The sequence below is a fragment of the Sycon ciliatum genome, chromosome 12 (genome assembly GCF_964019385.1).
Source record: "Sycon ciliatum chromosome 12, ocSycCili1.1, whole genome shotgun sequence".
Classification (NCBI taxonomy): domain Eukaryota; kingdom Metazoa; phylum Porifera; class Calcarea; order Leucosolenida; family Sycettidae; genus Sycon; species Sycon ciliatum.
Window position 1 is genome coordinate 19,415,727 of NC_088654.1, and position 14,541 is coordinate 19,430,267.

The following is a 14,541-nucleotide window of genomic DNA, read 5'->3' on the forward strand; positions in this document are numbered from 1 at the left end:
TGTGAAGACACTTGCTCTGCTGGACGAAGCCTCAACTGTCACGCTAATGGACAATACCTGAGCGGATGACATAGGCGCTGTTTGGACAGTCTGATCCCCTGCATATGGCATGGACGAATTCGACGACGCACACGGACAACTCGTCATGCAGAGTCTCTGTTTTGGTCAATGGCACCGATGCCACCCAGCATCAAATGGATGGTGTGAGAACAGCCAAGGACCTCGAGTTGCATTCGCAGTCAATAGATGGCAGAGAGCTGGCGAGTCGACGGCCTTTTATAGATGACTCCAGAGTGGCATGATACCCAGCAGTACAACCGAGGATACTCACCGGGCAAGACAACGGACACCTCACAGTGGCACGTGAAGTCGTCGAAGGCCCGCCAAATGTACCTATGCTGACGAGAACACTTCTTGGTTGGGTAGTGCACGGTCGCATTGGAGCTCGGACTCACCAAGATCAACTCGAACCGGAGGCAATCTACCACATCTGGCAGCCTGAGTCGGATTTGCACCAACTAGTGAAGGAGTCATTCACCATTGAGAACTTTGGCGTTGTACTGTCTGCTTCTGCCGGCAAGCCAAAGGCCATGATCCGTGCTGAAAGTATCCTGCACGACACCACGGTTCGCGTTGGTGACCGGTATGAGAGAGGCCTCCTCTGGAAGTCAGATCAGCCCAAGCTTCCACCCAGCCAAGACATGGCTTTCAACCGTCTAATGGGCATAAAAAGAAAGATGGCTAAGTCTCCAGAATTCGCAGCAGAGTATGCCCAGAAGATCGATGAGTACGTTCAGAAAGGCTACGCTCGTAAGCTAACACCAGCAGAGGCTGCCGAGCAAACCGCACATACCTGATACTTACCGCATTTCGCTGTGTTCATTTCGAACAAGCCCCGAGAAGCTACGTTTTGTATTCGACGCGGCCGCCAAAGCTAGAGGGATGTCACTAAATAATGCACTGTTCCCAGGCCCAGATTTGCTGAACCAGCTCGTGCGTGTCCTGATGAAGTTCCGCCAACGTGCTATTGCCTTTGCGGCTGACATCAAAGACATGTTTCATCAAGTTTGGATACGCCTAGAAGACCAGCCAGCTCAGCGCTTCCTGTGGCGACAACCTGGTGAGACTGGCCCGCCTGACACGTTCGTCATGGAAGTCATGATTTTTGGCGCATCGTCATCGCCATGCTCCGCGCAGTTCACAATGCGGCGCAATGCTGAGGAGCACCGTGAGGAATTTGCTGCTGTAGCCACAGCATGTGACGAGAACTACTACATGGACAACTACCTGGACAGTGTCGACACTACCGACCAGGCGGTACAGCGTGTAGCCAATACCATTGAGATCCTGCAGCGAGGCGGATTTACGATCCGCAACTGGATAAGCAACTGTAGCGAAGTGATGATGAGTGTGCCAGCTGATATGAGAGCAGCTGGAGTCGTTGACCTCAGCTCACAATTGCCGGTAGAGCGCATGCTGGGTCTTCGGTGGGATCCAAACAGTGACGAGTTCCTGTTTCAACTCAACGTGACACGCCGAGAGCAGCTGTGTGCCGCGCATCCCACCAAGCAACCCTACTCAGCATTGTCATGTCAGTTTGGACCCGCTAGGCTTCCTGTCTGCGCTTTTCATTGCCGCACGGATACTCCTCCAGGACATCTAGTTGAGTGGCATCGGTTGGGATTATAAGATTCCACCCGAGCTGCTATCGCGCTGGCAGAATTCGTGTAGACAGCTGCTGGAGGTCAGCCAGTTCAGTATCTCACGCGCATACTCCTGTTTCACGTCGTCCGCTACTGACTTGTCTCTACATGACATTGTGTTCTGCGATGCCAGCAGCAAAGCGTTTGCGGCAGTGGAGTACCTGAGAGTCGAGCACACAGATGACATCGAGTGCAGCTTGGTTGCCGCCAAGACTAGTGTAGCCCCGCTGAAACCAACATCCATTCCACGTCTGGAGCTCCAAGCTGCGGTGCTTGGCTGTCGACTCGCCCAGATGTTAGCCCAAGAGCATGGGCTTAAGTGGCACAGCACCTGTTTCTGGTCAGACTCCAGAACCGTTCTCCAATGGATCAAGTCAGATGCGCGACAGTTCAAGCCGTTTGTCGCTCACCGAGTAGCTGAGATCTGCGACGCAAGTGAGGCCAGCAGTTGGCACTGGATACCAACACTGCTGAATGTTGCAGATGATGCATCTCGTGGTATCTCCATGCACGAACTGAGCTGCGGCCGATAGAAGTCTGGTCCGGATTTTCTAATGCAGTCACGGGAAGCGTGGCCAGCTGCACCCGCAACGTCGGATGAGTGCATCGACGCGACCGAAGTGAAGAAAGAGTTCGTTGCGGCGACAACATCCCTGCCAATGCCCCTGCAATTTGCCGAATCGCTGCCTGACGTCAACCGTGTCTCGTCATGGAAACGTCTCATCTGCACAACCGCGAATGTAGCCAGGTTCATCGCAAACACTCGGGCCAGAGTTCGCGGACAAACTGTCAAATCAATCGCAGCCATATCAGCCAAGGAAATGGATGCGGCCGAGCAGCTCTGGATGAAATCTGTGCAGGCAGAGTGTTTTGCCGTAGAAGTGGCATTGTTGAGCGATGGCCAGCCTGTCAGCACCAGCAGTCGTCTACGACAGCTAGCACCAGCCATTGATGAGGACGGGATTCTGCGGGTTCAGGGTGCCTCACACATGCAACGGAAATGGCGTACAGTGCAAAACACCCGGCAATCCTGTGTCCGAAGCATAGGTACACACAGCTTCTAGTCCATGAATACCACCTGCGTTCTGGCCATCATGGACACGAGAAGACATTGAATGAGCTTCGCCAGCAGTACTGGGTGACAACGGGTCGAGCAGCTGTGAAGCGAGCATGGTCTGAGTGTCAATACTGCAAGAACCAACGAACCAATCCCAAGCTACCTGTAATGGGAAATCTACCTGTCCAGCGCTTGACCCCGTTCCTGCGACCATTCACGTTCACCGGGCTGTACTATTTCAGACTGTTGCACATCAAGATCGGGAGGCGCCGCGAACTATGCTACGGTGCGTTGTTCACATGTCTGAGTACTCGCGCTGTACATTTGGAAGTGGCTCACTCTCTGAACACTGATAGTGCCATCATGGCAATCAGGCGAATGGGCGACCGGCGAGGTTGCCCCCAAGAAATCCACTCAGATAAAGGAACCAATTTCCGAGGAGCTGACAGGGAGCTGAAGGCAGCATTGGAAGATTTCCGCCAAGACCGACTACCTGCTGAGTGTTCCAGTAAGGGCATCTCATGGCACTTCAACCCGCCACTTGCTCCCCAGATGGGTGGAAGCTGGGAGCGCCTCGTCAGAGCAGTGAAGATCGCTGTGAAATCCGTCATGAAGGAGCGTGTCGTGACAGAAGAAGTCCTAGCCCCGGTATTCGCTGAAGCCGAGCAACTCATGAATTGTCGGCCGCTGACTCACGTCTCAGTAGATCCTGATGATCATGATCCCCTCACACCCAACCACTTCCTCATTGGGTCCAGTAGTGTGACTAGTCGGCCAGGCGTGTTTGTAGATGCTGATCTGTGCCTGAGGAAGCACTGGCGGATTGCACAGAAGATCACCGACGAATTCTGGAAGAGGTGGATCTTGGAATACTGGCCAAAACTCACCAGGCGGAGGAAATGGCAGGACGGGACACCGTCGCTGGCTGTAGGTGATGTCGTGGTGGTCGTTGACAGCAACCAGCCACGAGGGCAGTGGCCTCGGGGCCGACTGGAGGCTGTACACCCGAGCAGTGATGGTGTTGTGCGAGTAGCAGATGTCCGCACCAAGTCTGGACTGTACCGGCGCCCAGTCGTCAAGCTTGCCAAGCTGGACGTGCTGGGCTGAGTTTGTTTGTGACTTGTAACAGGTCATCGGTACCCTGTTACCAGGGGGGGGGGGGGAGAATGTTACAGACACTTGCACATGAATTCATGATTATTGTGTTTGCTCGTTCGAATATATTTGTATTTTGTTTCTCTCACCTTTCACTGCTCCCGAGTTGATCACGTACCTGCGTGCTCCACTCTGCTGCAGTTAGAGGCAGCTACTCTACATGCAGTCGCGTCGATTCTATTGTGTATCTGCATGTCTCCTTGACAATATTTGTCCAGCTCTAAATAATTAGAATTAAATTCCTTCTCTCTTCTCTCTCTCTTCTTCTCTTCGATTCATTTATTTTCGCTTCTCTCAGTTATTTTGTTTTGTTTGTACTTTGTACGCTATCGCTCTATCTGTATGATGCGATGCAGTTTAAGGATGTCGTCACTCCTTGGGGCGCCGTGCCTGCACCTTTGGGGCGCAGTGCACTGGATGCGCAGTGACCTCTACGATGTACGCCAGAGCTAGGCATCTTTTTTTGGCTGCATGTTTCCTTTTGCGTTGCCAGCTTTTCTGTTTGAAGCTACATGTACACGTGTCGCTCTTTGCTTTTCAGAACTCTTTGAGATTCAGTTTTATTCCACTTTGTAAAGAACAAGAACAAGAAATGGTTCAAAGGAAATCTTGTCTACCATGGCCAAAGGGCCGCAACAGACAGTGTTATGTAGTAGGAAGGTTTCCGTCCTGAGATTTTTTGAATTTGTTTGCTTGACATTCGAACCGAAGCGCACATTAATTTTTAATAAGTAGGACCAAGTATCTACTTTTTATACCCACTCCTAACCGGGGCAATGATCACATTGATCAGGTACAACCACTAAGGTACAATCATGATGTCATACCCCCTTCACCACCTACAACACCCGAAAAACCATTTTTTATGTAAAAAATGGGCACCCGTTTTTTCCCAAAAAATGGGGTACTATAAATAGTACCCCATTTTTGAGGGCTGGACCATGTACCTCACCCAGAACCGGCCGGACACATACTACTCACTTGTACTTGTTGCTCACTGCCAAACTGGTCACGTGGGTCTCCCCGGGAGAGGGGAGAGAGACTCAAAAGGAATCTTGGAAAGATGACTCAATTGGCTATTGAACCGCCCAACGGCCGACACCCCCTGAAATCCCCAAAACTGTGGGTGAACTTGAAAATGATGCCACTTATGGGCTCACCACACCTCAGTAAGTGGGTGAGGACAAGGTGCAGAAAAAGAATTGACGGCATCAGGGTATCCGTCCAGGGATCCAGCTGCAGTTACCCCTGCCCCCAGTGAAGGTAGTACTTGCTTCTAGTGTGGGTAGCTAAATCAGAGTGGATCTGATATAAGCTTCATTAGCACATTTGATTACACAAGAGTTAATCTAGCCGTTCGGAGCAGACACTTTCTTCATTCTCATACTACAGGCAATAATTATTATGAACTTACCATTGGAAATGCAAGTCCGGATTGCTGTGAGGAAATTCTGGTCTTTCCGGTGTGACCTCATAATGACTGCCAGCACAAGCTGGAAGTCCTTACTGCGATTATTTATCTGGTCGTATTCCTGCTGCGAGATGTGGGGCTGAGCAGCAGCAGCTACGTCAGTGCGCCTCGAAAACTCCAGCTCATTGTCATAGCTCTGTGGCAGAACTTCAACATCATCCTCATCCTCATCATCCTCATTGTCCTCTGACAGCTCTTCATTATCCTCTGTCAACTCGTCTAAGGCCACAGTGGAGTTGCTAGAGTTGCCTAAAAGTCAAACAACAAGAAGTTCATAACGTTACTTCATGTCAAGAACATAGACAAGGTAATTGTAACTGGTGCAAGAAGGCAAAGGTGGACTCGCAGGAGTGTTCAGAAAAGACTAGGGCTTGATAATTGAAAGTGCTACGTCATAGAAAGCCAGGAGCCAAAACATAGGTGACTTTGGATTTACTTGCCGGGTCCAGTTTTTTTTGGCATGTGGCCATACACGTTTTAAGTGGTTTTCCAACACAGCATAGTGCCACATCCATCGGTAATGACTGCACTGGGCCCTCCATGTCACTTCTTGTACGGAACAAGTTTACGCCTACACGCGACACAAGGCGTTTGTTTTGTTTGTTTGTATAAAAGCTATATTTTACTTTCCCATGGGTCCATCTACTAAATCAGATTCTTTCCCGTGGGTGGAGTGGATCCAATTTTTGTAGCTAGATTTTGACTGCTGACGACTTCTGAAGTCATCGATTTCAAGCCCCACTGAACTTGACACGAGGACAGAGAGTGGAAGGCTGTCAAAAACACAGTTTCTTTGCCTAGCGCAGCTGTGGTACAACTTTGGGACAGATATATTTGGCTCTGAAGCTGGTTTACAACTCCGTGAAGACTTCCACTTTACCTCAACGTTTTCCTTGGCGAAAATCTTTCCAGGAAGTCAATTATGACGAATTATTGGGTGCTAGAGTAACGGACTTTTTAGAGGTGTTGTTGTTTTCAGTAAAAGTGACCCTTTGTTGCTGAACCTTAGTGGATAGGCAGCAATACCCTACAGCAGTGAAATGGATATCCTAGCCTAGAGTAGTCCATCGGTGGTAGTACATGAAAAGTATAATACACTTCATTGAAAGAATATACAGCATGTAACCAACACAGATGGCAAACACTCGATTACAGTTTGAAGGTACCAGGCAAACCAGAGTCAGGACCACTCTGCCTTTCGGATGCAATTGGATCCACGTTGTATGTAAACCCATACTTGCCCCACCCACAAGATACCTAACTTGACTATGATCAGAGTGGATCCAATTTCGCCCAGAAGTTGGTATTTTCAAAAGACTTCTGATGCCATTACTATTAAGCTCTTCGTGCCATTAGTTGCCCCAGTTCTATTGTAAAAGACCCAACAGCTATAGGAATTATCTGCATACATAAACCAAACTCCTCATAGCGGACACGCACACATATACACATTATACGGGAACACACAACGACACTCGCGGGCACACACATGTGCACATACACCTGTCCTGTTCTGTTACAAGGGTAACGTGGTCCCCGGATGGGCAATGGAGAGAAAATAGGAGAATATCATCCCACGGCGTCCAGGACACAAAAACAAAAAGTTCGCCAGGATTCGGGTCATCTGCAACTGTTACCACGACACCGACATATGGCGGGGGGGGGAGGGGGCAACCTGAGCTGTGGTGTCTATTCCTGCCCTGGACCGAACAGATGCTGCCGCAGTACACACAGTGAGCACCACAACACTGCTCCACAGTGGATGCACTGAGTCATACACTTGCGACGAGCAAGGTCGTCGCGTCTTAAAAAAAGGTGGCTCATACCCAAATCGGAAAATAGAAACTGCCCGGTGGATTTTATTCCCAATTTGCACAGCTCTTTAATCCTACCAGAATGTTGTCAGTCCCGAAAAATGGGAAGGATTTAAACAAACAGTTAGCCAGCTAATTGTAGAACGTCAATATCGTCGGTCGGTGTCGTGCAATGTTATCGCAGGAGCTGATTGTTTAGTAACTGGTGGTATTAGTGGACATTATTGCATAACTTGTAGTTCCTCATTTCTTCATAGTTAAAACCCGATATAGAATTTCTGGTATTTTGGAGCATTTTGCACAAAAGCACATCCCAGCATTTTGCCCCTACTGTTGAATTGTTCAGACTTAATGTTGTAGTTTTCTTTTCAGGTGTCTGAGTGGTGATTTCTGTAGTCAAGCCAAGCTTAATAGGGTGGCTGGACTTTCCTTCCAGGGTTCTTGGCTGCCCACACTAACAATCTCATTCGGTTTGGAATGCAAATATCGGCACTCCGCTGGGTGCTTCCCTGCCAGCTATATGCTTCATATGCTAAACATTAGGCATTTGACATTGAATCAATACGAAGTACTTAGGAGCACGGCTTACTGAATCCAATATTGGCTGATGTGTGCGGTGGACCAAAACACATTAATGAAAAACTGCCTGTCATTTACTGTCAAGTTTCATGTTTCTGTTACCACTAGAACATTCCTTTGGAGTCGATTATAGAAGCTAATCTTGTCAAAACCGCTACCAAAAAAGAAGAGTTTTCACCGGGGAGGCTCGAACCCACGGGGGCAAAACGTCGAAATATTTAACCCTTTACCCGCAAGTGCATTTTGTATATGAAATCCATAGCATTGAGAAGGATGCCAATAACTCACAACGAGGGCACATTTTGTATGTGCAAGTTATGTTTTCTGGTAAGTCTGGTACTACTTCTTGACCATGGAAAAAATTATTTTCACCTACAACATACATACGCTGCTAAATTGGCACCCATACGTCTAAACACGGAAATTGCACATAATGCAGTCAGATTCCGACATTGACATGATATTGCCAAAACAAGTCGACTTCGGAGCGGAAACGAACGCCATAGCCATCACAGACTTCAGTGGCCGTGCCTTGCTCGCAATTGAGAGCAGCATCGCCCCAGAATCGCTTTCCAATGGCTCCGTGAGTGCATGCGCACGTCGCGCTGCGCTGCCGTCACTCAGGCACTCAGAAAGTCGATGGCCTAAAATTCCTTCTCTGGGAGACTGTCGACACGGGGATCACTCTCCATGGCTTCCCCATCATAAGCACCATCAGATTCTTCCAGGTGCATCACGACAACATCGTCTTCAGCGGCTGGAGCTCCCGATATTTGCGTGAGAATTTACTTGGCGTGCGCTCCGCTCCGCAATTTGAAATTCGCTTGCATCGGCAGCTGGAACGAAGTATTTATCTATCTGTCATCGGTACCAGAGCGAAGGAATGCTAGGTCCTCGTCGGAGAAGTCATCTGAGGACGAAAGGAACTCACTGCGCAAGAGGAAATGCACCTGACGACGTTTTGACGGAGGCAGACTGCATTGTCGGCGCGCGTGTATTTCCGTAAGTTTTCGATCGCGCAGTTCCCAATGAATCAAATGGGACACGCGTAGATCTCTTCAGCTACCGATATGATCATACCTAGGCTGTGTGAGGGCCACGGGAAACCCCCGTGGGCTAATGCTTCCTGCCATGCCAGGCATGGTTTTAGTATGCATGTCCAATGCGTCGTTTACGACGCATTCAAGTATGGGGCTGCCGGTAAAGGGTTAAACTCTAAGCCTGGGCACAAGGATGCTTAAAACCATTTGAGACCCCACTGATTTCGGCAAAAATGCATTTTTCAATGGTCCGGAGTCAAAAGGATAAATTTCTTCAGGGAAGAATTTTTACAAGTTATTACAAGTTATGTTTTTCTGAATGCTCTTGTGTCAGGGAAACCAAAAACACATAGTTTCAGGGCCATCAGATCAAGCAATCTTGGCAAAAAGGGCTTTCGAATTCCAAAATCGCTCAAAAATGCACGCAAATCAAAGTTGACATAGATAATATTTACAGAGGAAAGAACTAGGTATGGAGTAAAATTGTTCTGAATCTAATTACATATGTACAGGCAGGTGATCTGCAAAGTTTGAGCTCGTTAGACGAAGTGACGAGTGTGATATTCTGCAAAACAGTCCCGCTCCGCAGTGATGTGCAAATGGACGCCGCAAGTTTGGCAGTATGTCACACACTGGCGCTGCACATTTTCCTGCTCTCTACAGTTTTTGCAATTTTTCTTTTGCTTCTGTGAGTTGGGCAGATGGAGTTGTGTGAATCAAGGAATGGTGCATCTGTGGAAGAACGGTAGCGTCTCTTCCGCGGTGGGTCGTTGATGTCGATGCCAGCCATTTGGCGGATCAAGTGCGCCTGAAAATCGGAGTGCTTGAAGTGCTTCCGCCGTTGGATGTTGTCAGGATGTTCGGTCATCCATAGGTGAAACAGCCGGTATGCATTGCTGGCACTCACATCAACCAGGTCAAGGAACAAGCTTTTCCAATACTTCCGAGTCTTCCTGAGACTTCGATATGTGGCGATCAGGTAGTCGAAGGTGTCAACACCACCCATGCTTCCATTGTAGTCCGCAACTACAAGTGGCCTGCGGATCTCTACCACTTGGTGCATACCATCGACCTTTACATTCCTGGTAATCATGTCGTGCTGGTGGCCAAGGTGTACATTTGAAAACATGGATACGCACCGCTTGTCTTTCCATTGCTGGAAAAGTTGGTCTCCTTGGCGTACGTAGCGCGTTGTGCCTCGCTCGGCCCACCTCTCAAACTGCTTGATGTCAGCTCTTAAGATAGGTGGGAAGCCTTGCCGGTTGGGGCGAATAGTGCCCACTAGTGACATCTGCTTTTCACGAAGAGACGTGGCGAGCAATGGCGACGTGTAAAAGTTATCGGTGTAGATAACATGATCCGCTGCCATGTCTCCCACCAGCCGCATCACGACTGCGTGCGTCAGGCCATGTTCTCCTCCAAGCTGCTGTCCGGTGTAAACTTCAAAATTTACTATGATCGAGGTGTCAGCATCGCAAGCTGCAAAGAAGCCCCCCTTGACTGGCTTCTTCGGCAAGTACTGCGTAAATGGAGCGCAGCCTTTGCATTTTACCATACTCTCGTCGACGCTCACACATTTTCCAGGTCGGTAGAGAGCTTGGCATTTTTCACGCATATGATCATGGAGAAGGAGAATTTTACGCAGCCTGTCATTGCCATCCTCCTGCGTGTGGTCAATCACCTTCAAGAAGCACATCAGTGCCTCGTACCGATTCCGGCTGGAGATCATCTGGCGTGCGTAATTGCCGGCGTACAATGCTTCTGTGCGCCAGTAATCGCGCATGGCAGGGAGTGGATGAAATCCCTGGAAGAGAAGGAGAGCTAGGAGTTTGTACATTTCAGGTAAGTCGGTTCTTTTCCATGTACCATCAGCTTTCGCATGTTTTGGGAGTGATGCAATTCTAGACTCAGCATATGCATTTGTGAAGTTCACCATTTGCTGCACAATTTCCTCTGAGAAAAATAATTTGAAGAAATCCAATTCGCAGCTGGGGATAAAAGTCATCAGGTAGCTGCATGCCACAGCCATCGGCGTCAAACTCAGGCACAGCACTCTCTCCACCAGCGTCGACATTTCCATAGTCACTGAGCGTTGCGTACGGTGCTGCAAAACGGCCACGTCCGCGACCACGACCACCGCGAGCTGCTATACCACGGTCGTGTCCGCGAACTGCTGCGCCAGTATTTCCACGCGCCTTTCCCCCACCACGTCCGCGATCACCAGCTCCTCGCCCTGCCTGTGCTGCTCGCCCACGGCCCGTGTGGGCTACTCCACGACCACGGCCTTGGCCACGACCTCTTCCGCGTGCTGGCACCGGAACAAATTCTTCCTTGCCTTCTGACGGCGAGTCGATCGCGTCGTCAGCTAATAAATCTTGATTCACGGCGTCCTCCGTGCCGGATGAGAGCCCATCATTGTTCGAGGATTCAGGCTCGTCCCAAGAGCTGTCACTCAGCTCTTCTACAGGCTCGTTCCGCTCCTCTAACTCCTCAAACAACGCCGCTGCAGCAATCGCGTTCATGCGGAAGTCAAATTAGACACACTTAGGCCGCGAGTGCAGCTCGGGGGATCTTGTCCGCATTCACGGCCGCGTGCTGGAAATTTTTAGTGGTGACCTATGCTGTGTTTGGCATGTGCTTTTAGAGATTTTTCTCAGCTACGTCGTCGTGTTGATTTTATTTCGCTGAGGTGAACCAGTCCAAACTTACGAGCTCTGGAAGTGCGCCCACTTCAAACGATCGAATTCGATCGTTGGGGTCTCAAAGAGTTAAGAGAGCATGTCTTAGAAAACCAGAAAGCTGGGCTGAGCCATCTCTCCGATTTCGCTCAAATTTTGCAAGTAGGTTACCTTTGGGGTCTACAACAACCATGCAAAAGGGCTCGTTGCATAACTTACGGGCACCTTGGAACTGGGGGCCACCTCAAAATGGGCCCAAATTACAACTCAATATTGGGTTCAAAAACGAGCGTTGCTACAGCGTACACGATTGAGCTGAGAACAAACCACCATCATGCCAACATTACCTCACCTGAGTAGTCTTCACATCACCACCACATAGAGCCATGGCTACATCCAGGAAAGCAATGGCCATCATCTCCAAATGTCACTAAATTGCATTGCTAAAATTGCCAAATTTCAAGGGCCATAGCGGTAACCATTTACAGAGTCTATTTTCTGAACCATGCACTGCAGGACAGTGGACTATCTCCGCTAAAACCAGGACATGTCTCGTAAATAGTGCTCCATGTTTCCTTAAAAAACTAAATTTGAATATTTTCACTTCACCACATTGCAACATTGCCAATTTCCTACCCGACGACGGAAAGCGCCTTCTCAAGCTCCAACACCAGGCACCGCTCCAGACGCCAGCACGCCAAACACTGCAGCGTGGTCACCTCAACCGAGTCTGACAAGAAATTTGAACTGACAACCCTTGTCACTCCAAACAACAACCAATTCCTTCCCCGAACGACTCGTATTTCGCTAGCAGCAAAGCTCTGCAGTAGTGCAAAAAATATTGAACAAATCTCGATTTGGGTGATCGAAGCACGACATTTTTGCGTCCTGAAACTGGCCGTGCGCAGACCACCGCATGACATAGCAGATCTACGGATTTGATCGAGTTGATCGACAATCAAGATCAGAATCCAAATATTTTGCTTTTTCACGGCTGAGCATTGATTGATTTAGATGTTTTCGGTTACTTTCTCCCAACACAAAAACTTATATGACTTTTGACATGACTTTTGAAGGAGTTACTGTGATCAACAAAAGGGTTCTTTTGGAAGATAAACACTTCAACACATTCAATCGACATATCTACAATATCTACAGGAGCGATTAGTGGGAGTAGAGTCTCAGTCTGGATCGCCATCGCCCGACTCATCACCCCTGAAACTGTTCCAAGTGGCAGGTCGATCGACGCGATGTCGTATGTCACGGAAAAGCTTCTCAGCGTCCCTGATCATCTTCGCTGTTACCTGAATTCCTTCTCCAACATCTCGGCGAAGACCATGGTAGCGCGGCAGCGCTGGTACTCATTACCGCCTCCGCTCTCGCTCGAGGATGCCTCGGAACAAACACAGGCAAAACCAAACATTTCAAATTTCCTCCGAGGGATATCATAGTCGTACCAGCATTTCCCGACTGCCGCGATCAGATCTCGCCTTTTCCTTTGCGACCAAGGACAAAGAGTCGAGGCTGCTGGAAAAGGCGAGATCATCCACGTTGAGGTCTGGGCTCTGCAGTGGCTGAACAATTTCCATTTTGAACTTGTTCATCTTGCTCTGCTGCGCGAAGTGACGATTGTCACATCTCTGCGTTTTGGAGTTTTGACATCCTGCCGACCTATTTGCATGCAGGCAGGTGTGTCGGGGATGGCGAAGATTTCAAAACGCTAGCTGCTATTGCTATTCACTTTCCACTCTTCTTGCTCCTCGGTGCCATTGTCCTGCTCTGTCAAGCTCTGAACTAAAAAATAGCTACTTACGACGAGCAGTGAGCACAGTGCTTTTCTTCCCATTGCGCCTGACGTACGAAAAATGAAAAACATGTTCGCTTTTCTTTGTTTGCAGCGTCGACACCCTTGTTCTGTGATGATTGTCGGCTCTCCAACATATGAATCATGCTTTCCTACGATTCCGAAATGTCATGTCAGTGTCTCAGGCTGACAGAACCAGAGAGAGAGCGAAATGACAACAGTGAAAAGTAGTGAAAAAAAGTCACGAAGTGTTTGATTCCGGAGGAAGTATTTATCTATTTTGTGGCTGCGAGTGTGTTTTCGCTTCTACTCATTTCTGGAAAACCACCACGGTGGTGAGTGTGATTGCTCTGGTAGACCACTACCCCCTGTACTGAACAGTTGCTTTGTGAGTGAAAACGAATCTGTTTATTTCCAGAAAACATGGAACACTTTTTACGAGAGATGTCCTGGGTTTTAGTGGAGATAGTCCACTGTCCCGCAGTGCATGGTTCAGAAAAATAGACACCACAAATGGTTCCCGCTATGGCTCTTGAAATTTGGCAATTTTAGCAATGCAATTTAGTGACATTTGGAGATGATGGCCATTGCTTTCCTGGATGTAGCCATGGCTTTATGTGCTGGTGATGTGAAGACTACTCATGTGAGGTAATGTTGGCATGGTGGCGGTTTGTTCTCAGCTCAATCGTGTACGCTGTAGCAGCGCTCGTTTTGGACTCAATAGTCGTATTTTGGGCCCATTACGAGGTGGTTCCCATTTCCAAGGTGTCCGTTAGTTATGCAATGAGCCCTTTTGCATGGTTGTTGTAGACCCCAAAGGAAATCTACTTCCAACATTTAAGCGAAGTCGGAGAGATGGCCTAGCCCAGCTTTTCTGGTTTTCTCAGACATGCTCTCTGAAAGGACTAGTTTTCCTTTTAGGTACGAGCCACGTTAAGTAAGAACCAACTGCCGCAGCGATCAAACTAGCAATATCTACGCTGTTGTTGCACTGCAAGCTCTGCAGTACACCAGTGCCTGGCACGATCCAGGCGGCGCCAGAAAATCCGCTCACACAAAGAGCAGTTGACAGCAGCAGCTGCACCACTAAACATGCTGTGCGAAGAAGATGCATCACCCTCTGTCCAGGTGTATACTGTCGTCCACTCGGCGCGAGACTCACGCACGCACATGCGCGCACACACATACGCAAACACACACACACACACACACACACACACACACATACACACACATACGT

The 14,541-nt window shown here is 48.9% G+C and overlaps 1 protein-coding gene across 6 annotated transcripts in view; it reads right to left on the reverse strand.

The window, feature by feature from the left end:
- Window positions 1-14,541, reverse strand: part of LOC135828197 (uncharacterized) — a 48,726-nt gene that overhangs the window by 23,366 nt on the left and 10,819 nt on the right. For all 6 annotated transcript variants that reach the window (XM_065340647.1, XM_065340646.1, XM_065340645.1 and 3 more), the window contains exon 7: window positions 5,330-5,635. In XM_065340647.1, the coding sequence (XP_065196719.1) occupies window positions 5,330-5,635 (306 nt within the window). The remainder of the gene's footprint in view (window positions 1-5,329; window positions 5,636-14,541) is intronic.